General features: G+C 39.7%; 2 protein-coding genes across 2 annotated transcripts; both read right to left on the bottom strand.

The window, feature by feature from the left end:
• Positions 1-6,094: 6,094 nt before the first annotated feature.
• Positions 6,095-7,259, bottom strand: LOC128317960 (CMRF35-like molecule 9). Its single transcript, XM_053232072.1, has 2 exons — positions 7,110-7,259; positions 6,095-7,019 (listed from the first exon to the last, which is right to left on the bottom strand). The coding sequence occupies exons 1-2, from the start codon at positions 7,147-7,149 to the stop codon at positions 6,661-6,663; spliced, it is 399 nt and encodes a 132-aa protein (XP_053088047.1). The 5' UTR covers positions 7,150-7,259; the 3' UTR covers positions 6,095-6,660.
• A 7,690-nt stretch (positions 7,260-14,949) lies between these two features.
• Positions 14,950-23,742, bottom strand: LOC113545949 (polymeric immunoglobulin receptor-like). The gene is made up of 5 exons (XM_026945636.3): positions 21,473-23,742; positions 21,062-21,379; positions 17,925-18,248; positions 16,082-16,423; positions 14,950-15,344 (listed from the first exon to the last, which is right to left on the bottom strand). Exons 1-5 carry the CDS (start codon positions 21,510-21,512, stop codon positions 15,124-15,126), a joined length of 1,245 nt encoding a protein of 414 aa, XP_026801437.3. The 5' UTR covers positions 21,513-23,742; the 3' UTR covers positions 14,950-15,123.
• Positions 23,743-23,844: the final 102 nt, after the last annotated feature.

Raw genomic sequence — 23,844 nt, 5'->3', positions numbered from 1 at the left:
TTAATAGTGGTCACTTTAGCTAGGAAAAGTGGGAGAACTGCATGTTCAGGCAATAAGCTCAACTTAAATGCTTTGGTGGCCAAATTACTTTGGGATGACCTTGTCCGGCGGCACACATAGATTTCTGTCCAGGATCATGTCACCCAGCTTTGTAAATCAATCACTGACATTGCTGAGCTCCATGAAGTCGAGTCTGAAAAGTGTTCTTTTTTTGTGCCCAACATTTGCTCTACTATTTAGATCAGACAGCAGCCATTTGAGCCTCAGACTAACTGTTCATCTGTCATACAGATGGTGTAGGCCATCATCTCTAAGCACTGGCCAAGGATCTGAAATTTACAATGTAATTGTACTAAAATATGATTATATTTTTTTCCTTTCATTATCAAGAGAAGTACTTGTAACTTTGACCAGAAGAAAGAAGTAAAGTATAGCAGCTCTTGGTATAATTTATTTCTCCAGTAAAATCCACAACACCACATCAGTGTAATAAGAACATTAAAACTGCATATGAGTACACACAAATGAAATATGCATTAAAATACATTGAAACTGGAAGTGATACAACCTCTAACTTCAGAAATGTTTGATTGTGGATTCTTCTCCCCTTTTAGTCTTCAGAAAAGAGATGCAGGCAGCCACAAAACTTAGGGATGGAGACAGATTTTATTCATGCTTCAATACATAAAGATGTTACCCATCCATCCTGTCACAATCCAACTTACCATTAATATTTCCACTCCCTTTATTACAAACCCTCTGTGGCTGGGACCCAAAGTCACCTAAGTCTAGAAAACATAATCTGCTAAGTAACACATAGCAACCACAGTCCATTGCCTCAAAATATAATGGAGTAAAGACCCCTCCCAGGGTGTGAACCTACAACACACAGGAAGCACTGATTTGATTGGATTAAAAAAAACATAATCTACACAACTTCTTTTTTATTATCAATGTTTATTTATAAAGCACATTTAAAAACAACCAAAGTTGACCAAAGTGCTGTACAAAGAATAAAACTATGAAAAATACAAAAAGTAAAACTAGAAAAAAAACAAAACAGACAAAGTAATCTGAATCTGATTGGTTGGTGTTGGGGTTTAGACTTTGGTAGACTGAATTTGATTGGTTGATGTTGGGGTACAGACTTTGGTAGACTGAATCTGATTGGTTGATTTTGGGGTTCAGACTTTGGTAGACTGAATCTGATTGGTTGATGTTGGGGTTCAGACTTTGGTAGACTGAATCTGATTGGTTGGTGCTGGGTTTCAGGCTTTGGTAGACTGAATCTGATTGGTTGTTGTTGGGGTTCAGGCTTTGGTAGACTGAATCTGATTGGTAGTTGTTGGGGTTCAGACTTTGGTAGACTGAATCTGATTGGTTGTTGTTGGGGTTCAGGCTTTGGTAGACTGAATCTGATTGGTTGTTGTTGGGGTTTAGACTTGGTAGACTGAATCTGATTGGTTGATGTTGGGGTTCAGACTTTGGTAGACTGAATCTGATTGGTTGGTTTTGGGGTTCAGACTTTGGTAGACTGAATCTGATTGGTTGGTGTTGTGGTTCAGACTTTGGTAGACTGAATCTGATTGGTTGGTGTTGAGGTTTAGACTTTGGTAGACTGAATCTGATTGGTTGGTGTTGGGGTTTAGACTTGGTAGACTGAATCTGATTGGTTGATTTTGGGGTTCAGACTTGGTAGACTGAATCTGATTGGTTGATGTTGGGGTTCAGACTTTGGTAGACTGAATCTGATTGGTTGGTGCTGGGGTTCAGGCTTTGGTAGACTGAATCTGATTGGTTGGTGCTGGGGTTAAGACTTTGGTAGACTGAATCTGATTGGTTGATTTTGGGGTTCAGACTTTGGTAGACTGAATCTGATTGGTTGGTATTGGGGTTCAGACTTGGTAGACTGAATCTGATTGGTTGGTGTTGGGGTTTAGACTTGGTAGACTGAATCTGATTGGTTGGTGTTGGGGTTTAGACTTTGGTAGACTGAATCTGATTGGTTGGGGTTCAGACTTTGGTAGACTGAATCTGATTGGTTGGTATTGGGGTTTAGACTTGGTAGACTGAATCTGATTGGTTGATGTTGGGGTTCAGACTTTGGTAGACTGAATCTGATTGGTTGGTGTTGAGGTTTAGACTTTGGTAGACTGAATCTGATTGGTTGGTTCTGGGGTTCAGACTTTGGTAGACTGAATCTGATTGGTTGGTGCTGGGGTTCAGACTTTGGTAGACTGAATCTGATTGGTTGGTGCTGGGGTTCAGACTTTGGTAGACTGAATCTGTTTGGTTGGTGTTGTGGTTCAGCCTCTGATAGCCAGACTCTGGTAGATTGGTGTTTTGTGTTGATTGGAGAGGAAGCACATTTGGGTCATTTTCATAATCTCCATTTGTCTGAAATGAGTAAAAATATTAAGTTTTAAAAACTTTAAACATTTGTCAAATTAATTAAGTAAATCATGTGTGTGAGTAGTTTTGCTGTTACTTTATACTCACCTCTCTGGAGGTTTGTGTTTCTGGGCCTGCACAGAGATGAGGACGACAAAAAGAACAAGTGTTAATTTAATCTTTAGAAAGATTTACAGATACCACATGTATGACTGAAACCACTTTGGTGTGCAGTATTTTTTTTTTTTAGCAAATTTATTGACTTTGGCAGTAACTGGAAGGAGAATTGATAATAAATCTGTACTATAAAACTGTCCAAGCAAAACATTTTGCAAAGTCTTATGGTAAATCCAAACCACACTTGGATGATGACGATGATGACGATGACGTGTGTGTGTACCTTGCATCTTGTACCTCTTATATAGAGTCACAATGAGGAATATGATTCCAATCAGAAGCACCAGCAGACTCACAGACACAATGATTACAGTGGAAGCTAGAAATCCTGGTAGAAAAATGTGTGATCAGTAAGAAAGTCACATTTAAATTACATGCTGACCAACTGTGTGACAATAGTTGGGGGAAGTCTCAAATATCTGTGATGGTCAGACATCCACATACGTTTGGCTGTATAGTGAAAAAGCTGACCATTCAGAAGTATCTGATGAGATTAATCAAAATCGTGTAGTTACACCTAGATATGATATGCATTTAAGTACACTGACCTGTTGGAGGAGAAGTTGATGTAGGCTGAGAGAAGTTGGGACTCATGGATCAAAAACACAATCATTCATTTATTAGATTATACATGAAAACAGCACATACATGCAGTGTGTGGCTCTAGAGTATGACTAAAAACAATACAGGCACTGTATACTGTATGTGTTGTATTTGTGGATTTATTTGGATTTGGATCTTCAGAAACACTGACTGCTGTTAGCTGAAGAAATCCCCATATTAAGATTAGGTGACAAATTTCTGTGGTGCTAGTAATATTTCTGAAAAGTCAAAACGCATGTGTAAAGCAGAAGGCAGACTTTTCAGTTTTAGCAAAAGAAAAAAAAAACAATTATGAAATTGTTAAGCTGGAATTACTTTTTTTGGCAAATAAAGGCTTGAAATAAGCTAATTTATTTCAGTAAGAAACAAAATTATTTCCACTTATTTTCCTCAATTCTGTTATCCAGCTATCAAAAAGGCTTATGTATGTCTGTTATGTTTGTCTGAAATTACAGAATGTCAGCGTCACAAACTCACCAGTAACACTCAGGTTGATCTGCATGAAATAAACCTTGTATCCATTATCAGATTTCCAGTTTACTTCAGCTCCACACCAGTATTCACCAGAGTCCTGCTCAGTCACATTATTGAGGCGCACGGTGAAGATTTGTTTTTCTCTGTCATCATACTGGGAGAATTTCCCCTTATTTACATACTTTCTACTTTCTTTAACAGTTGAATTATAAAAACAAGCAGCAATTGCATTCCTTTTGCAGAGAAACTTATTGTCATTCCTGTGGGATTCTGGGTATTTACAGCTGATAGTCACATCTCCTCCTACATGAACAGTCTCACTGATGGACTTCTCATAGGACAGAGCTGTATATCCCAATACATCAGATGAGTTTATGTATGATACATTCATCATATCATATTCTGACAAATCAAAATGTTAACTGTCAGGATTATAATACATTCTGTTCTAGTGATATTGCACTATTTGAGATGATCAGAGCTGATTAAACTTGTTGAGAAAAAGACAAATAAAGAGCAACATCTCAAATCATGTCGGTAAATAAATTATGAAACTGATCTATACTTTAATTCTGTTTAGTAAAACTTAAACAGTTCCTGTTTATGCATAAACATACACAGTATCACAACATTCTGTTAGTTACTCACCTTCTGTTACATTCAGCTTTACTACAGTGTAGATCTCTGTTTCATCAGACAAAACAACAGCACATGCATATGTTCCAGAGTCCTCATTATTCAGCTCTCTGATAAACACGCTGAAGAATCCTGCACTTCTGTTGTCGTGAATTGAGAATCTGCCATCATGTGCCCATAAACCTTTTGGTTCTGTACTTATTTGCTTAAAACCCCACTGATCTGTCTCAATCTTACAGAAAGATTTGGGTGTGTCTTTGTATTTATCCTCATATCTGCACTTAATATTGCTTCTTGTCCCTGCATATGCAGTCACTTCTCTAGAGACCAAGGCCCCTGTTAAAAGCAAGTTCAAATCATGCTTACAATATACATAAATAATTAATAAACCTCTTGGGGGTGTGCTGTTATAGCAAAATAATCAACTGCATGAACTAAAGTGTTGTATTCACCATATTCCACAGCAATTGTAAACAATTGCAATTTTAGTTTATTAAAGAAAAACACATCCTACTTTTTATAGTTAAAATTAATATTGGCAAACATCCATTAAACAGATTAGTTCCTGTTAGGACATAAATTATAGCAGTTATGAACGGACAGTCCCTCACCAGCCTCTCATTTTTTCTCTCACTCCTTACAGAAAGATTCACCATATCAATGATTATAGATCTTTGTTAAATAACAAGTTTTTTAATTTGTTTAAATTTAGGCTTAGAACATCCACCATGCATGTCCCTGTGAATGAGTGAGATATAGACATAACTATAGAAAAATGATAGCATATTAGCATGAGTGTATTAATATAAACTTGTGATTTGCCTTATAGTCAGCATGAATGCCAAAGCTGCTATTACAGAAAATCAGAATTGAGCATTCAACAGTGCTCTGGTATACATATACACTCACTGAGCACTTTATTAGGAACACTATACTAATGCTAAGCAGGGCCTCCCTTTGTTCTCAAAACAGGCTCCATTCTTCATGGTATGGACCCCACAAGATGTTGGAAACATATCTTTGAGATTCCGGTCCATGTTGTCTGCATGGTTGCCTCACACAATTCCTGCAGATGTTTCAGGTGTACTTCATGCTGTGAATCTCCCGTTCTACCACAACCCAAACGTGTTCTATTGGATTCAGATCTGGTGACTGGGAAGGTCACTGAAGAACATTGAACTCATTGCCATGTTAATGAAACCTGTTTGGAATGACTTTTGCTTTGTGACATGGTGCATTGAAATGCTGGAATTAGCCATTAGAAGATGGGTAAATTGTGGCCTTGAAGGGATGCACATGGTCAGCAACAATACTCAATTAGTGTGTAGCATTCAAGCAATGATTGATTGGTATTAATGGGCCCAAAGTATTCCAAGAAAACATTCCCCACACCATTACACCACCTCCACCAGCCTGGACTGTCGACACAAGGCAGTTTGGTTCCATGGATTCATGCTGTTGGTGCCAAATTCTGACCCAAAAGATACCCTATGTGCCTCAGCAGAAATCAAGATTCATCAGACCAGGCTATGTTCTTCCAGTCTTCAACTGTCCAGTTTTGGTGAGCCTGTGCCCACTGCAGGCTCAGATTTCTGTTCTCAGCTGACAGAAGTGGAAACCGATGTAGCCTTTGTGTCAGCTCAAACCAGACTGGCCATTCTCATTTGACCTCTCTTATCAACAAGATGTTTTTTCTTTATTGCAGCATTGGTAACACTTTACAATGCACTCATGCACTAATACCTGAATTAATCCTTACTTAAATATGAGCTAATGATGAGTTAAGGCATGTACTAATCACAAACTAATGAAGCGCTAACCTTAACTATGATGTGAGTCTTGTGAATTCACGCGTGAATAACTACCACCTTAAGTACATGTTAGTACATGCTTGTTAGTTAATATATTAATTAACACTTATGGCTAAACTAAATCAAACATGGTCTATAAGAATATGCAGCTGCATATAGCAAATCATATAAACAATTATATAATTGGTGGTAAAGTGTTACCACAGCGTTCTGAGTTAACTCTAGAGACTGCTGTGTGTGAAAATCCCAGGAGATCAGCAGTTAAAGAAATACTCAAACCAGCCTGTTTGGCACCAACAATCATGCCATGATCAAACTCACTGAGATCACATTTTTCCCCATTCTGATGGTTGATGTGAACATTACCCAAAGCTGCTTGCCTGTATCTACCTGATTTTTATGCATTGTGCTGCCACATGATTGGCTGACTAGATAATTGCTTGAATGAGTAGGTGTACAAGTGTTCCTAATAAAGTGCTCAGAAAGTGTAAACAAGCATTATATAACAATTTGATCCCTTCCTACTGTTCGTACTTTCAGTTTAGCTAATGCTACTGATGCTGAATGTTCAGCAAGATAAACAGAAGGCAGTGGTGGGAGACTCACCTTTCTTTACCTTCAGTTCCACTGGTGTGAAAATGTCTAACACCAAACCTCTATAAACTCCACACTGGTATGTCCCAGTGTCCTGTACAGTGAGCTCTCTGATCATCACCCAGAACTCTGCTGATTTGGTGTCATCAAACAGTGAGAATCTTCCTGAATTTATCCACATGTTTTTAGCTCCTGTGTTTATTTGGTAATTACAGCCTAGTCCTGAACCCTTACAGAAATATTTTAGGTTTTCTGTGTACTCTGCACTATACTCGCACTTGATAAGGACTCCTCCTCCTGCATATCCTGTTACTTCCTTGGAGGCTCCTCCATCTAACAAAACACAAAATATCCATCTGAGCAAAACCTTCCTTCATGTAACACTGCTGCTGATAGTGAAGATTTTGAAATGCATTTCTTTACCTGCGATCAGGCAGAGGGTGAAGATGAGGAGGATCTTCATCCTGAGTTCACACTCATAGATATTCACACCAACTCCACTTCAGAAAGATATTAAATCTCCTGCTCTTTTACACACTGTTACTGTCTCTGTCCCACTCTGTGAATGTGCTGTGTCTTAATCTGTCTTAACCAAAAAACTGAAGCAATGACCACTTCCCTTTCTGACTTTAAGTGAAAACTTCTCAGCAATTTTATGTGTGAAGTGTAAGTAAAGTGCAGCAAAGACACTTTCAAATTAATTCAGTCAGACTGGACTTTGTTAATTTGTAAATGTGTTATGACTTGTGTAGTATTCATCACTTTAAATCACCCCACAGTACAAGTCATGCATTTTTAAATTTTCAATATATGGAAATAGTGTATGCACATACATATACAGGCTACTTACAAAAACAGGGGAATCCAGGAAGTAATCTGCTCAGTGACATCCATGTAAAAGTAAAAATATGATCAACCCTCAAGAGAAGGCTCTAATAATATTGTGCATGTGTAACGTGGAAGACCACTATATTTTTGTTGTCTCTGAAGTGCACAGTAGTCGCTTAAGCTTTTAACCACTTAGATGGTGAAATGTCTTTCTGTAATGCTTTTGCCTTTGGTGTGGCAATGGCACTGGCAGGGATTATTTTCGTATCTACAGTCTTTTATGTTTATTCTTTACATCTAAAGTGGAGTAGGTTGTTCTATGATGTTCTTGTTCATTACCAAAACAGACCAGGTTCATGTGATGTTGAGAAGCCAGTAAGTGGCTGCAGCCAGCGGCCTGCGCACTGAGGAGTGGAAAGGAGTGTGGCCAATGAAATTGTTCTAAAATATGGTTTTACTTTCTTCCTGTCATTATAGAGAGAAATACTGCTTAAATTAAAAGTAAAAAAGTAAGACACCAGTAACAGTAAAATACACCCCACCATATCAGTGTAACAGGAACATCAAAACTGAATATGACTATACACAAAAGAAATATACATTGCCTTCAGAAATGAGATGCAGACAGCCACAGAATGTAGGGATGGAGGTGGATTTTACTGAAGCTTCAAATACATACCCACATTAATCCTTCATGATGTCATCACACAATTCACCAGTAATTTTCCATTACCTCTCTTACCTCTCTGTGCAACCACAATCCATTATCTATGCAATACTCAAAATATAAAGAAGTAAAGAAGCCTTCACAAGGTCATACAGTAGGCTGTAAAAAATTGATTAAAAAAACGTACATTCTACACCCCCCACCCTCTTTTGACTAATTAAATGATTCATAATCAAACTAAAGATAAGAGACAGAATATAGTAATAACGATCATGAAATTAGAAGTAAATAAATCATTTAAAAAAATGTTGCTAAGCTTACTCATCCCAAAGTTCTAAAAACATTAGGTGGCAAATGCATCATAATTTAATATCTGATTATATCTGTCAAATGACAATATTTAATAATGTTGTCATTTGACAGATATAATCAGATATTCTGTAGATTTCTCACATTTTCAGGTGTGCTGACCACATTTACCGACTTAAAAAAGACCAGACTCTTTTGCAAAAGACTAGACTGATGAACAAATTTTGATAGCCTGACAATTTTTCTTGATTAGGATAGAAGCAAATTTGTGTGATTTTCATAAGTAAATGTGTAATATATTAACCTCATTGGGTTTTGTATCAAGACCAGTCCAGATTAATGGAAAAGCTATCAGCCTTATTTGAGACTTTGGTAGTTGGAATCTGGTTGTTGGGTTTAATGCGTGAGACTTTGGTAGTCTGAATCTGATTGGCTGGTGTTGCGGTCCAGACTCTGATAGGGAGACTGTGGTAGACTGGTGTTTTGTCTTGATTGGAGAGGAAGCACATTTGGGTTATTTTCATGATCTCCATTTGCCTGAAATTAGGACCAATGTGACATAAAAAAAGTTTTGTCAAATTAATTATGGTGCAAATCATGTGACCAGGTAGTTTTGCTATGTCACTTTGTACCTACCCCTCTGAAAGGTTGTGTCATTGCTCCTGGGCCTGCATGGAAGTAAGACAATAAAAAGAACACGTTACTTTAATCTTTATACAAACAGGCACCACCTGTATGAGTAATTTTATTTATTTATTTATTAAGTACATTTGAACTTAGCAGTAATTGGATAGCGAACTGGTCAAGAACCAGTCTAAGCCACGTGTCGAACATACAAATATTACAGTAGTAACGGCCAGCAGTAACTACTACTTAACATTTTCTCATTATCTACAATTCTCACCAGACCCATAGTGTAGTGGCCACCTGCATTTTGCACTTTGAGCTAAGAAATAAATTTTAATAAATAAAATCATGATTGCTTTTGTGATATGTACAATTAAATTGGGCAACATGCTCATGCGCTTTGGGTGGATACAGACAGCAGTAGGAGCGGTGATGGCATGAATTTGTTATTAAATCTTTCAATGCTGGATCTACCAACAACTAATCTTGCTATATTAATAACATTGCCCTAAAATACATTTTGATAGTTCCACTATAAATTAATAAAATAACATGTTGATGACAACTAAAGAAACAGATCTACCTTCTTTTCTAAATAAGTTATAAACATAATTTTAGCAGTTATTTTGCAAAACAATGTTATTTGACAGGAGTCAGGTGTACTCTGTGTGTTATGGTAACCACTCACAAAACCACTATAATAATATAATGTGTCTGGGTGTTGGCCTTCAGCATGATTAATTCCAAATCCTGAAATATATCACCCACAGTAGAGACCAATAAACATGTTGGGAAAAAAAGCAGATGCTCATAGACAAGTAAAATGGGAGTCTCAGGATGTGTATGTTCTTAGGAGAGAGAATCTGTCAGGCAGCAGAGACAGTTGCCAGTGCAGGTTTGACTCTTTCAAGCAGTTTTGACTTCCTCAAGCAGGTTTGAGTTGATTAAGAAGTGTGTGTAATCAGTAATCAGGTGACCTTGAATATGAGAGTGACTTTGTGTGACGCAAAATGTAGTCCGGATTGGCCACGCTATGATGCTGTGGATGATTCTGGGATTCTGCCAAATCTGGTGCTGACATGACAGCGACAACAGATGAGTCAGAAGGAGTTTGCTTTCTATGGGAGTAAGGGTAACTGGTATCCTAGGACACACTGGAAGGGAGCGGGTTGTGTGGCTGAGTGTCTCAGCAGGTTTTGGCCGTATTCTGTGCATGGGAGAAATTGTGACTAATCTTCATGATTGTCTGCACAAAAGATTCTTTGGCAACAAAGGATCTCTAGGGTAGCCCTCTCATCTTGTGAGAATAATATCCAGTTGTGAGACTCACAGTGATTCCTGGTTTGTCCATTAAGTTTTTTTCCAAACTTGCAACTTAAAGTAGGACTCAGTGTCCTCAGGGATACCACAGTACCAAGTACTTGGTTAAAGAGGAGCTTAGTGGTTTCAAATGCAGAAGGCAATGCAGGTGGTGGAATGAGGCATAGAGACATGGAGAAACAGTCAGCGATGACAAGGATACAACAATTCTGTTGTCCTGGAATGCTAGAAGGTGATAAAAAGTGATAAAATCTAGGGCTAGATGAGACCATGGATGTTGTGGGACAGGCAATGGCAGTGTTCATGAGACCTTGCTTTGCGCATCTAATAGAACAAAATCTAATCATTAATGTCTATGATCATGTTGAGCCACCAGTATTTGTAGGAGTTGTCAGGTCTTGTGAACCACGAGGTGACTAGTAGCTGGAGAAATGCTAGAACATATGATGAGTTTGTCCCTGAGTTGGAGTAGGCACGTAGGTATTGCTGTTGGGGCATTGTTGATCATTTGTTTGAGAAAATTCTTGGACTTTGTCCCACCTGATAGCATCAACAAAGCATGATTCGGGGAGAATCAATCCTTATTAGGTTCATTTTGGTAGTGATGGTTAGAGACATGACAGTGAGTGAGCACTAGTGTTGTTTGAACCGGGATGGTAGGAAAGGATGAAGTAGAGTGCCCAGCAGTCTGACCTCAGTCTCTGAAGTGTCTACCTCAATGATGAAAGGCTCTGAGGTGTCGGAATGTTTCAGAATGGGCACTACTGTGAATGCCTGTTCAAGCTGGGAGAAGGGTTAAGCTGCAGTTTCATTCTATCTGAGCTTCTTGGGATCCTTTCTTAAAAGGGAAATGAGAGCGGCAGCAATAGTCCTAAGCCTCTAATGAACCTTCAATAAAAGTTAGTGAAACCTAGGAACCTCTGCCTCTTCTTTACTGTAGTGGGGATAGGCCATTCCTTAAGAGCAGAAACTTTGCGCAGGTACATGGTGACATGGTGGGCTGATACTGTAGCCAAAGAATGACATTTGGACAGATGGAATTTGCAATTCTCCCCTTTAACAGAGTTGTTATGGAGCAGCCTGGCCAGTACCTGTTTAACATGATGCACATGAGTCTCCATGAATGGTGAGTAGATCGAGATGTCATTGATAGAATTTATGACAATTTTCCTCAGCCTGTCTTTAAGGACATCATTGATAAAACATTGGAACACTAAAGGTGCACAAGAAAGGACATACAGCATTACCCAATACCAGTTAAAACTCATCCCCTTCTCTGATCCTGACGAGATTATATGCACTTTAAAGGTCCAGCTTTGTTAATATTCCTGAGTCATGCATTGCTCAAGGGCAGATAGGATGAGTGTTAAAGGATATCAGTATCTCACTGTGACTTGGTTTAATCCATGATTATCACTGCATGGCCTGAGTTTCTACTTCTCCTCCTTTGCCTTGTCAACATTAAGACAAACATTGTTGAGCTGACACCAGTCCAATAGCAGCTCCACCTCCACACTGTATGCTGCCTTACTGTTGTTGCTGATGAGTCCATCTACTGTGGTTTCATCTGCAAACTTGCAGTTTGAGCTGTGCCTTGTAGTACAAGTCATGCATCATCAGAGTGAACAGCAAGGGACTGAGCACCCAACCCTGGGGTGTGCTGGTGCTCAGTGTGATCATGCTGGAGGTGTTGCATCCAATCTAGTTCATGGTTGTTTGTCAGAAAATCCAGGCTCCAATTGTAGAGGGAGGGAGTGAAGCCAAGTAGGATCAGTTTTATGACCAGGTTCTGTGGAATTATTGTATTGAAGTTGATGTCAATGCGGCTGCAGCTCTGTGTGGATTAATCCTAAAAATTCTGTGCCTAAAACCACGCATAGAAGTCCTCTGGCTCTTACCATGATGTTCTTGGTCACTGACATCTTCTATACATGTCTATCTTCTATAAACAGACAGACAAATCCAAAATGGTAGGCAGCATCAAAATCACAAAACAGGCAATGGTCAGAAGATAAGCAAACATAGTGTCCAAGACAAAACTATAATCAAAAACTAGGAACCAGAGCAAAATTAAAAACCAAAACAGAATGTGCACAGAGAATAAGGCTTGGTAACATTGTGAGTAAATGCAGAGCCAAATTTCACACTGAACATTTGTGAGTCTGGGTTATTTATGTGTGTGAGTTGACAGAGTCCAGGTGTGTGCAAACAGTAATCAGGTGACCTTGAACATAAGAGTGACTGTGTGATGGGAAAAATAGCCTGGATCGTCTGTGTTGTGACAAAGAGGGGAACATTCTGGAGATTGACCTTTATAGAACACTGCAATGTCAATCACCTGGTTCACAAATTTGGGTGGAATAACCTTAGACAGGAACCCTGGTTTGAGCTACAAGGATTACTCTGGAATCACCCAGTAACTAGCGCATACAGAGCTCCCAAGGTGTGCAGTTCTCCCACCCTTTTTCTTTTTAAAGGACTCCAACACATAAGGGAGATACTCCACCAGACTCATGTGGAAACGTGGTGGGTGGAGGTGTCTACCTACTTTCAAAAATGTTATGAGTCTATGAGCTCCCAGCAAAGTACCTTCCACTGTGATGTAGTGATCCAGCATGGCCCTGACATATACTTTTAGCATAGACTGGGACTTGATCCTTTCATTATAAACAACACTGGCTCAAGTGGAGGCTGGAGTCTTATCTAGACTCCTTCCTGGACATGAGTCTCCAGATGCGGTCACAGACATACTGTGCTTGTGCTCCTCAGTTAAGCACCAAGACAGGAGCTTGGACCCTGAGATATCAGGAGAGTCTACAGGAGGCTGAAGGAGCCCTGAAATTGGTGATTTTAACTGAGCTGTTTGAATGCTTGATGTCAAGCCATCCAAGCTATCCATCTTTTTCTGCAATCCCACTACCTGCCCATTGGATCCGGTCCCTTCCACAATGCTCCAGACCATCTCTCAAGACCTCCTCCCCTTCATCACTACTACCATCAATGGCTCCATACAATCTGTTCATGTACTGCATTCAAGAGAGCAAGGGTTATTCCCATCCTGAAGAAACCAACTCTGGAGCCTTCTGACATCAGCAACTACCAGCAACAACTTCTCTCTTTTCTTTCTAAAATTCTTGAACGAACTGTCTACAATCAACTATCTCTCTATCTCTCACAGAACAACCTCCAAGATCCTAACCAGTCTGGCTTCAAAGCGGCACATTCCATAGAGACTGCCCTTTTGGCCATCACTGAGAAGTTACATGCTGCTAGATCAGCCAAACTGTCACCAGTCCTCATCCTCCTTGATGTTTCAACAGCATTTGACACAGTGAACCACAAGACTCTCTTGTCCACCCTCATGAGTCTAGGATGCATTATGGCACTGGTTTGCTTCCTACCTGGAAGGTCAGTCATATCAGGTGATATGGAGGGGATCCACAGCTGCTTTCTGCAGACTCTCCACTGGTGTTCCACAAGGCTCAGTACTTGGTCCTCTTCTGTTCTACCTCTATACTTGATCTCTTGGTGCAGTCATATCCTCACATGGGTTTTCAACACCACTGCTATGCGGATGACACTCAACTCATCCTCTCCTTCCCTCGCTCCGCCACTCATGTTTCTGCTCAGACGTCAGCATGTCTGGCAGACATCCCATCATGGATAATAGCTCATCAGCTGAAACTTAATCCCAGCAAAACTGAACTTCTGTTCATCTCAGGTGATTCATCCCCATGTCAGGCTCTTGCGATCTCCCTGGACAACTCTCTGATCTCACCTTCGGTTACTGCACGCAACCTTGGGGTAACCATGGACAATCAACTGTCCTTTTCCCTCTCACATTGCTAATCTGACATGCTTATGTTAATTTCTCCTTTATAACATCAGAAGGATTCGTCCATTTCTATCCACACAGGCCACTCAGGTGCTTGTTCAGTCCCATGTCATTTCGCGAATGGACTAGTGCAACTCGCTCCTGGCAGGTCTGCCTCTGAGCACCATTTAGCCTCTGCAAATGATCCAGGATGCAGCTGCACGACTCGTTTTCAACCCCTAAAGTACTTAAATTAGCACTGTGACCTAGCTAACCAGTGTCAGAATGTATTTATTGATAGAGACTTCAAAGCATTTCTGTAAGTCACTTTGGATAAGGACGTCTGCCAAATGCCATAAATTTAATGTATATCCATATGCTCAAAGAGAACTTCTAATAGTTTATTAGTTTTGTACTGCATGTTTGTAGCTAATGGCCTGATTATGTTGATACTGAGGTAGTAGGCTGGTGGCCATTCTTTCAATTTGTGCACTGTCTGGAGCATAAGTCCATGGCGGTTCAGGCTGAATGCACCACAGTCCATTGGAATCATTAGCCACAGGTCTACGAGCAATGGGTGAGCCAGTTCTGAGTTGACAGAACGACAACACTCCAGCTATCTTGGACAATACAGCATGTAAACTAATAGGCTGAGCTAGCAATTAGACAACACTCTAAGCTAGCAAGTCATAGCAAGTCAACACTCAGGATACACACATCCAGGACAGGATGCACTCAATATGGTGGAGAAAAGGAACAGAAGACAGAACATGAATCTATCACAGCTTTGGAGGATAGAAAAGCTGTAGCTCAGACCATTGTCACAAGATGCACAAGATCGCTCCAAAACCTATATGCAGTCCAGCATGGGCTCAGAGTGTAGAAAATAGGAAAAGTGACATTGTGACTTTGTTGAAGGTCTCAGTGTGCATGTACACACATGAGATGATATCATCCACATAAGTGGGTGATGTGTGTGTGTGTGTGTGTGTATACTTGCATCTCTTTTGGAGAGTCACAATGAGGATAGAGATTCCAATCAGAAGCACCAGCAGAGTTAAACACACAGTGATCACAATGGAAACTGGAAATCCTGGAAGGGAAACACATGAGCACATCTTGCAACACATCTTGCAATGATCTATAATTACATATAGATCATTGCAAGATATCTGATCACATTCATCAAAGCCATGTTGTTAGACTATACGTGCGATGTGTGGAGAAGTGACCTGTTGGAGGAGAAGTTGGGATGTTGTTATATTATATTATATTATATTATATTATATTATATTATATTATATCATATGATTATTATAATATAATATAATATAATATAATATAATATAATATAATATAATATATTATATTATATTATATTATATTATATTATATTATATTATATTATATTATATTATATCATATCATATCATATCATATCATATCATATTATATTACATATCTAGTATATGCCAAAAAAACAGCACAGGTCCTGGATGTGTGTTGAATTTGTGGATGTTTTAGGAGACGAACTTCGGAAATACTGACTGCTGTTAGCTGAGAAAATTCCCATAGAGAGATTGTGTAAGATATTTCTAAGGTGCTTTCTGTTTGCCTAAAATTAAATTCTAAGATTTTTAAGCTGAGACATTTTACTAATTTCAAGGTTGAGATATTCTATTGGCAAATAAACATTCACACATTTATTTCAATAACAAGCAAAATTATCTCCCAATAAAACAACTATCAAATTGCTATGAAACTATCAAAATGGTTCATTTAATGTGTATCTGAAAATACAGATTGTCAGCTTCACTCATATAAACTCACCAGTAACTGTCAGGTTGATCCGTGTGAAATAAACCTTGTATCCATGATCAGATTTCCAGGCTACTTCAGCTCCACACCAGTATTCCTCAGAGTCCTGCTCAATCACATTTTTGATGCTCACAGTGAAGACTTGTCTTTCTCTGTCATCATACAGGGTGAACTTCCCCTCACTTATGTATTTTCTACTTTCTGGAACAGTTGTATTATAAAAACAAGCAGCCAATTTAGGCCTCTTGCAGAGAAACTTTGGGGCATTCCTGAGGGATTCTGGGTATTTACAGCTGATATTCAAATCTCCTCCTCCATGGACTGTCTTACTGATGGACTTCTCATAGGATAAATCTGCAAATCACAATCAATCAGATCAGTTTATATACAATGCATTCATCATATCACTTTTTGACAAATCAGCAATGTAATTCTATATAGTATAACAGTTATGTAATACATTTTGTTCTAGTGGTATTGCACTATTTGAGATAATCAGAGCTCATTTAACTCATGGCACAAAAGACAAATAAAGAACATACACTGATCAGCCATAACATTATGACAACCTGACTAATATTGTGTTGGTCCCCCTTTTGCTGCCAAAACAGCCCTGACCTGTCGAGGCATGGACTCCAATAGATCCCTGAAGGTGTGCTGTGGTATCTGGCACAAAGACGTTAACAGCAGATCCTTTAAGTCCTGTAAGTTGCGAGGTGGGGCCTCCGTGGATCGGACTTGATGGCCAGCACACCCCACAGATGTTCGATTGGATTGAGATCTGGGGAATTTGGAGGCCAAGTCAACACCTTGAACTCTTTGTCATGTTCCTTGAACCATTCCTGAACAATTTTTACAATGTGGAAGGGCGCATTATCCTGCTGAAAGAGGTCACTTCCATTAGGGAATACCAATGCCATGAAGGGGTGTACCTGGTCTGCAACAATGTTTAGGTAGGTGATATGTGTCAAAATAGCATCCACATGAATGCCAGGACCCAAAGTTTCCCAGCAGAATATTGTCCAGAGCATCACACTGCCTCCGCCAGCTTGCGTTCTTCCCATAGCGCATGCTGGTGCCATCTCTTCCCCAGGTAAACAATGCACACGCACCCGGCCTTTCACATGATGTAAAAGAAAATGTGATTTATCGGACCAGGCCACCTTCTTCCATTGCCCCGTGGTCCAGTTCTGATGCTCACCTGTCCATTGTAGGCTCTGACAGGTCTGTGGCTACGCAGCCCCATACGCAGCAAGCTGCGATGCACTGTGTTCTGACACCTTTCTATCATAGCCAGCTTTAACTTTTCAGCAATTTGTGCTACAATAGCTCTACTGTGGGATCAGATCAGACGGACTAGCCTTCACTCGCCACCTGCATCAGTGAGCCTTGGGCGCCCATGACCCTGTCGCTGGTTCACCAGTTGTCCTTCCTTGGACCACTTTTGGTAGGTACTAACCACTGCATACTGGGAACCCCCCACAAGGCCTGCTGTTTTAAAGATGCTCTGACCCAGTCATCTAGCCATCACAATTTGGCTGTTGTCAAAGTCTCTCTAATCCTTACGCTTGCCCATTTTTCCTGTTTCCAACACATCAACTTCGAGAACCGACTGGTCACTTGCTGCCTAATATATCCCACCCCTTGACAGGTGCTATTGTAACGAGATAATCAATATTATTCACTTCACCTTTCAGTGGTCATAATGTTATGGCTGATCGGTGTAGACCTCCCTCAAAACATACCATAACAAACTGGTATAAAATTTATCTGTATGCTACTTATGATTAGTAAAACTTGGTTATACTGTATGTTTAGGTATAAACAGCATCACAACATTCTATTAGTTACTCACCTTCTGTTACATTCAGCTTCACTACAGTGTAGATCTCTGTTTCATCAGGCAAAACAACAGCACATGCATATGTTCCAGAGTCCTCATTATTCAGCTCTCTGATAAACACGCTGAAGAATCCTGCACTTCTGTTGTCATGAATTGAGAATCTGCCATCATGTGCCCATTCGCTGTTTGGTTCTGTACTTATTTGTTTAAAACCCCACTGATCTGTCTCAATCTTACAGAAAGATTTTTTTCTGTATTTGTATTCATCCTCATATCTGCACTTGATGTTGCTCCTTGCCCCTTCATAAGCAGCCACTTCTCTAATGCCCACGGCACCTGTTAAAACCAAAAAAATTCATGTTATTAATTATGTTGAAATCATGCTTACACTGTACATAAGTAAGCAATAAAACACTTAGGGGTGTGCTGTTATAGCAAAATAATCAACCCTGAAGCTGAATCTAGGAGAATCTAAGAGATAGGAGTATAGACAGAGTTGAGTGAAGACATTGATTTCATCTCTGAAGGTGTGCGAAGGGTGTGCGATGACACTATTTTTGTGGACAACAAAGAGTTAACCACCTATAGCTGTTTCATGTGTTTGGAGGGGAAAAAAACCAAATTAATTTTGTACATGGAGTTTCAATTATCATTGTAACAAGCAAATGAAGTGATTAGATTTTGGAATTGAGCCAAACAGGGTCAAGGCCACAGTAAGGTCAAATGTCTGATGTAGTTTTTCTTCAATAGCTTCCTTCCTGTTTAAAATATATTTTAAAGGTATGTGAGGCATACAAAATAAGTAACTAGAAGGACTAGACTTGTTGGTGGCGGAGACATCCCCGTTGATGCCGTCGGTGTGGCGTTCTAATAGTTTCGTAAATGTAATTGTTAAAGCACTAAGTCAAGTAGACTAGATATAGCTAGATATGCTATGGGTGGAAATGTACCTGATATGGTGTACTGTAGTTAGTTGTATTATAGTTTTACACAATTTGCTGTTAGCTAACATGTATTTGGCTACAGGACACAGACAGTGTTCTGTGGAGATTGTACTTGTTGAGAAACGTTTGTCTGCAGCATTGAGGGAGAGCAAAATGCCATAGTACTGAAGGGCAGAAGTTACGACTGAAGGCCCTGCAATAAGTCACCCATCTGAATAGGGAAGTGTACTCTTATGCGCTGCTCATTCTTTCAGTGGATTATGTTTAAAAAGGAGTGACTGGTTAAATTTACCAAGTTAGACTATATGGCCAAAAGTTTGTGGACACAATCGCACCCTTATGTGTTTTTTTTTTTTTTTTGAACATCCCATTACAGATTTAATCCCGTTTGCTGTTATAATAACCTCCAATCTTCTGGGAAGGCTTTCAGGCTACAGGACTGTCAGGAGCTTTCACGTTTGAATCCCTGTTATGAAATCCACCCATATACAGTACATATACAATCATATTCACATACAGATTATAAATGCATACATGTAGGCACTGTATTAAACATTTTGCTACATTGTAATAGAAAGTCCATTGTCCTTTGAAAAAAAGCAACTAGTTTATAGCTCGGCATCACTATAACTACCCGGGGCCCGGCCTATTTTTGAGATTTAATAAACTAAATGAATTTTTAGCATAGCTAGGAGTTGTACAGAGAATCCATAAAGCATAAACTCCTCTGCAAATTTAAAGTTACAGCTTCACCTCCGACTATTAGTGCTGACTCTGGAGACTCCTTCCATTAATGTTAAATAACCACTTACAGAAGGTTTCACCATATCAATTATTATCTTTGTTAAACAAGTTTTAACATGTTTATTATTAGGCTTATATTATGTAAAATAATGAGTATTATGCTCAAATTTCTGTAGTAATTTCTATATTACATGTGCATTAATCTAAACTTGTGATTTGCCTTGCCATCAGCATTAAAGTCAGAGCTGCTGTTATAGAAATGAGTCAACACATTCTGACCAATTAGAATTGAATACATACACTGATCAGCCATAATATTAAAACAACCTGCCTAATATTGTGTAGGTTCCCCTTGTGCCACCAAAACAGCTCAGACCTGTTGAGGCATGGACTCTCCTGACCTCTGAAGGTATGCTGTAGTATCTGGCACCAAGACACTAGCAGCAGATCCTGCGAGGTGGGGCCTCCATGGATTGGACTTGTTTGTCCAGAACATCCCACAGATGCTTGATCGGGTTGAGATCTGGGGAATTTGGAGGCCAAGTCAACACCTTGAACACTTTGTGATGTTCCTCAAACCATTCCTGAACAATTTTTGCAGTGTGGCAGGGCGCATTATCCTGCTGAAAGAGGCCACTGCCAAAAGGAAATACTGTTGCCATGAAGGGGTGTACGTGGTCTACAGCAATGTTTAGGTAGGTGGTATGTGTCAAAGTAACATCCACATGAATGCCAGTACATTGCCCAGAGCATCACACTGCCTCTCCCGGCTTGCCTTCTTCCCATAGTGCATCCTGGTGCCATCTCTTCCCCAGGTAAGCGACGAACACGCACTCGGCCATTTGCATGATGTAAAAGAAAACGTGATTCATCAGACCAGGCCACCTTCTTCCATTGCTCCATGGTCCAGTTCTGATTCTCATGTGCTCATTGTAGGCACTTTTGGCAGTGACTGACTGGTCTGCAGCTACACAACAAGATGCAATGCACTGTGTGTTCTGACACCTTTCTATCATAGCCAGCATTAACTTTTTCAGCAATTTGCGCTACAGTAGCTCTTCTGTGGGATCCCCACGCACATCAATGAGCCTTGGGCGCCCATGACCCTGTCGCCGGTTCACTGGTTGTTCTTCCTTGGATCACTTTTGGTAAGTACTAACCACTACATACCGGGAACACCCCACAAGACCTACCGTTTTGGAGATGCTCTGACCCAGCCATCTAGCCATCACAATTTGACCCTTGCCAAAGTCTCTCAGATCCTTACGCTTGCCTGTTTTTCCTGCTTCCAATTCCCAATTTTGTAATGGCTGATCAGTATATATATCAAGGGTTATACAACAATTTGATCACTTTGAGAGCACTTCCTACTGTTCGTACTTTCACCCCCAGTGGAGCTAATTCTACTGATGCTAAATATATCTCATGAATATAAGTGGAAGGCAGTGGTGGGAGACTCACCTTTCTTTACCTTCAGTTCCACTGGTGTGTAAATGTCTATCAACGACTGATCAACTCCACACTGGTATGTCCCAGTGTCCTGTACAGTGAGCTCTCTGATCATCACCCAGAACTCTGCTGATTTGGTGTCATCAAACAGTGAGAATCTTCCTGAATTTACCCACTCATTTTTAGTTTCTGACATTATTTGGTAATTACAGCCTAGTGCTAAACCCTTACAGAAATATTTTGGGTTTTGTGTGTACTCTGCACTATACTCGCACTTGATAAGGACTCCTCCTCCAGAATATCCTGTTACTTCCTTGGAGGCTCCTCCATCTAACAAAACACAAAATATCCATCTGAGCAAAACCTTCCTTCATGTAACACTGCTGCTGATAGTGAAGATTATGTTGAAGTGCATTTCTTTACCTGAGATCAGGCAGAGGGTGAAGATGAGGAAGATCTTCATCCTGAGTTCACACTCTCAGATCTCCACACCAACTCCACTTTAATATTAAAGCTCCTGTTTTCCCCCGCCCCCTACACTGTTACTGTCTCTGTCCCACTCTGTGACTGTGCTGTCTTAATCTATGTCTTAACCAAAAATGTAAGCAATGACCACTTCTCCTTCTGGCTTTGTGAGAAAGCTGATCTCAGCAAATTTGTCTGTGAAGTGCGTGAGCAAATTTCAACGCTCACTTTGCAATGAATTCAAACATCACATTTCACTGCACTGTAAGTTGTGTATTTTTAAATTTTCCGAAAAATGCAAATAGTGTATGCACATAAACATACAGGCTACTTACAAAAACAGGGGAATCCAGGAAGCAGTCTGAAAAACAGTAGTGTCTATGCATCATTTGGCACTGTGACACCATTTGTACATATATGGTACTGTATGTGACTTCAACTGAGGTGTGGTTGTTGGTGCCAGACGGCTGGTACGAGTATTTCGGAAACTGCTGATCTCCTGAGATTTTCACACACAACAGTCTCTAGAGTTTACACAGAATGGTGTGGGGGAAAAAAAATAAACTCGAGCAGAGGGTCTGCAGACTGAAACACCTTGCTGATGAGAGAGATCAGAGAAAAATTACCAGACTGGTCCGAGCTGACAGGAAGTCTATAGTAACTCAAATAAGCACCCTTTACAACTGCGGTGAGCAGAAAAGCATCTCAGAACACACATCAAACCTTGAGGTGGACATCAGGTTCCACTCCTGTCAGCCAAGAACAGGAACCTGAGGCTATCATGGGCACAGACTCACCCAAAAAGATCAGGTGATTTTTTTCTACCTTTCTATCTTCAGCTATCTAGTTGTGAGATGCTTTTTTGCTCACCACGGTTGTAAAGAGTACCTATATGAGTTACTATGTCCTTCCTGGCGACTCAAACCAATCTGGCCATTAACCTCTGACCTCTCTAATCAACAAGGAGTTTCCACCCACAGAACTGCCGCTCACTCAATGTCTTTTGTTTTTTGCACCATTCCGTGTAAACACTAGAGAATGTGTTATGTGAAAATCCCAGGAGATCAGCAGTTTCTGAAATACTCCGCCCATCTGGCACCAACAACCATGCTCCGGGTAAAGTCACAGAGAGCCACTTTTTCCTCATTCTGATGTTTGATGTGAATATTAACTGAAGCTCTTGACCTGTAACTGCATGACTGCATGTATGGTGCTGCTGCCACATGATTGGCTAACTGTATAAATGAGCAGATGTACAGCTGTTCCTATTAAAGTGGATGGTGAGTGTATTATAATATAGATAGTTGGGACACCACACCAAAATAATAAACTGGGATAAAAAGCTTTTTTCACAGAACATGGTTAATTCATTTAGGTACAAAATTTTACAAGTGAATATCAAAAATACAAAATTTGATTATGTTGTTATTTAGATGGCCTACAGTGTGCCTGTTTAAAATAATCAATAATGCACTACTGATTTTAAATTTATGGATTTATATTGGCTTGCTTTCTTAATTTCTTTTCATATTTAATAATTTCGCTAATGCCTTTAATATGAATTGACTGGGTTTTACAAAATATTCATTATATTTGTGTGTAATTGAAATACATAAGCTATTTAAACTTGACATCATAATCCGTATAGAAAAGTGCAGAAACTCATTGCGATTTATACAAAATGAAGCTCATCAATCTGGGTTTATAGTAGTTCGTATTCTTGTGTGTAAATTTACACACACTCAGGAGCACACGTAGGATAAAGTTTTTTCTGAAATTACAGGATTTTCATGGAAACAAAATGTCTGGTGTAAATGCTGCTATGAACTTTTATTAATAAATCCATTCACATCCAGCTTGATAAATGAGCTCCCATGTGTGATAGAGAGAAATATACAAGTCTATATATACACTACGGAAACATGGCAAGCGCGTCTCACACACGACACTGTGGCCAAACTTAACAAATTCAAAACGACGAAGTGCTGCGGAACACCCGAGGAGTGGACGTGCACAAACATCCGCTGAGGAATTCACAACCGACGTGGTGCTGCCATACATAGTCCCCATGTTTGGAGACTTCTGACACCCTGTAGTTGCATAATGTATGATGCGTAGTTTATGTGCAAATTTATTACTGCCTGATTTATTTTCTTAACTGAAATAGGATAAAAATGGCATTCTTGGCGTGCACAAAGGAGTCTTGAAGCCGGGGGTATAGTAAACCAGGCAGTCCTGTACAAAATTTAGATACTTGAGCTTTATTAGTTTAGCCTACTATGGAGGAATCAGCATGCTTTCACAAATAGAAATAAGCACTTCTTATAATT

This window comes from Pangasianodon hypophthalmus, chromosome 2 (genome assembly GCF_027358585.1).
Source record: "Pangasianodon hypophthalmus isolate fPanHyp1 chromosome 2, fPanHyp1.pri, whole genome shotgun sequence".
Classification (NCBI taxonomy): domain Eukaryota; kingdom Metazoa; phylum Chordata; class Actinopteri; order Siluriformes; family Pangasiidae; genus Pangasianodon; species Pangasianodon hypophthalmus.
Note: the sequence above shows the minus strand (reverse complement) of the source record. Positions and strands in the feature narration are given on the sequence as shown.

Coding starts and splice junctions, on each gene's coding strand:
- LOC128317960 (XM_053232072.1), bottom strand. CDS start 7,149: ATGAAGATCCTCCTCATCTTCACCCTCTGCCTGATCGCAG. Junction 7,020..7,109: donor CACCCTCTGCCTGATCGCAG/GTAAAGAAATGC, acceptor GTGTTTTGTTAG/ATGGAGGAGCCTCCAAGGAA.
- LOC113545949 (XM_026945636.3), bottom strand. CDS start 21,512: ATGAAGATCTTCCTCATCTTCACCCTCTGCCTGATCTCAG. Junction 21,380..21,472: donor CACCCTCTGCCTGATCTCAG/GTAAAGAAATGC, acceptor GTGTTTTGTTAG/ATGGAGGAGCCTCCAAGGAA. Junction 18,249..21,061: donor GGAACTGAAGGTAAAGAAAG/GTGAGTCTCCCA, acceptor TGGTTTTAACAG/GTGCCGTGGGCATTAGAGAA.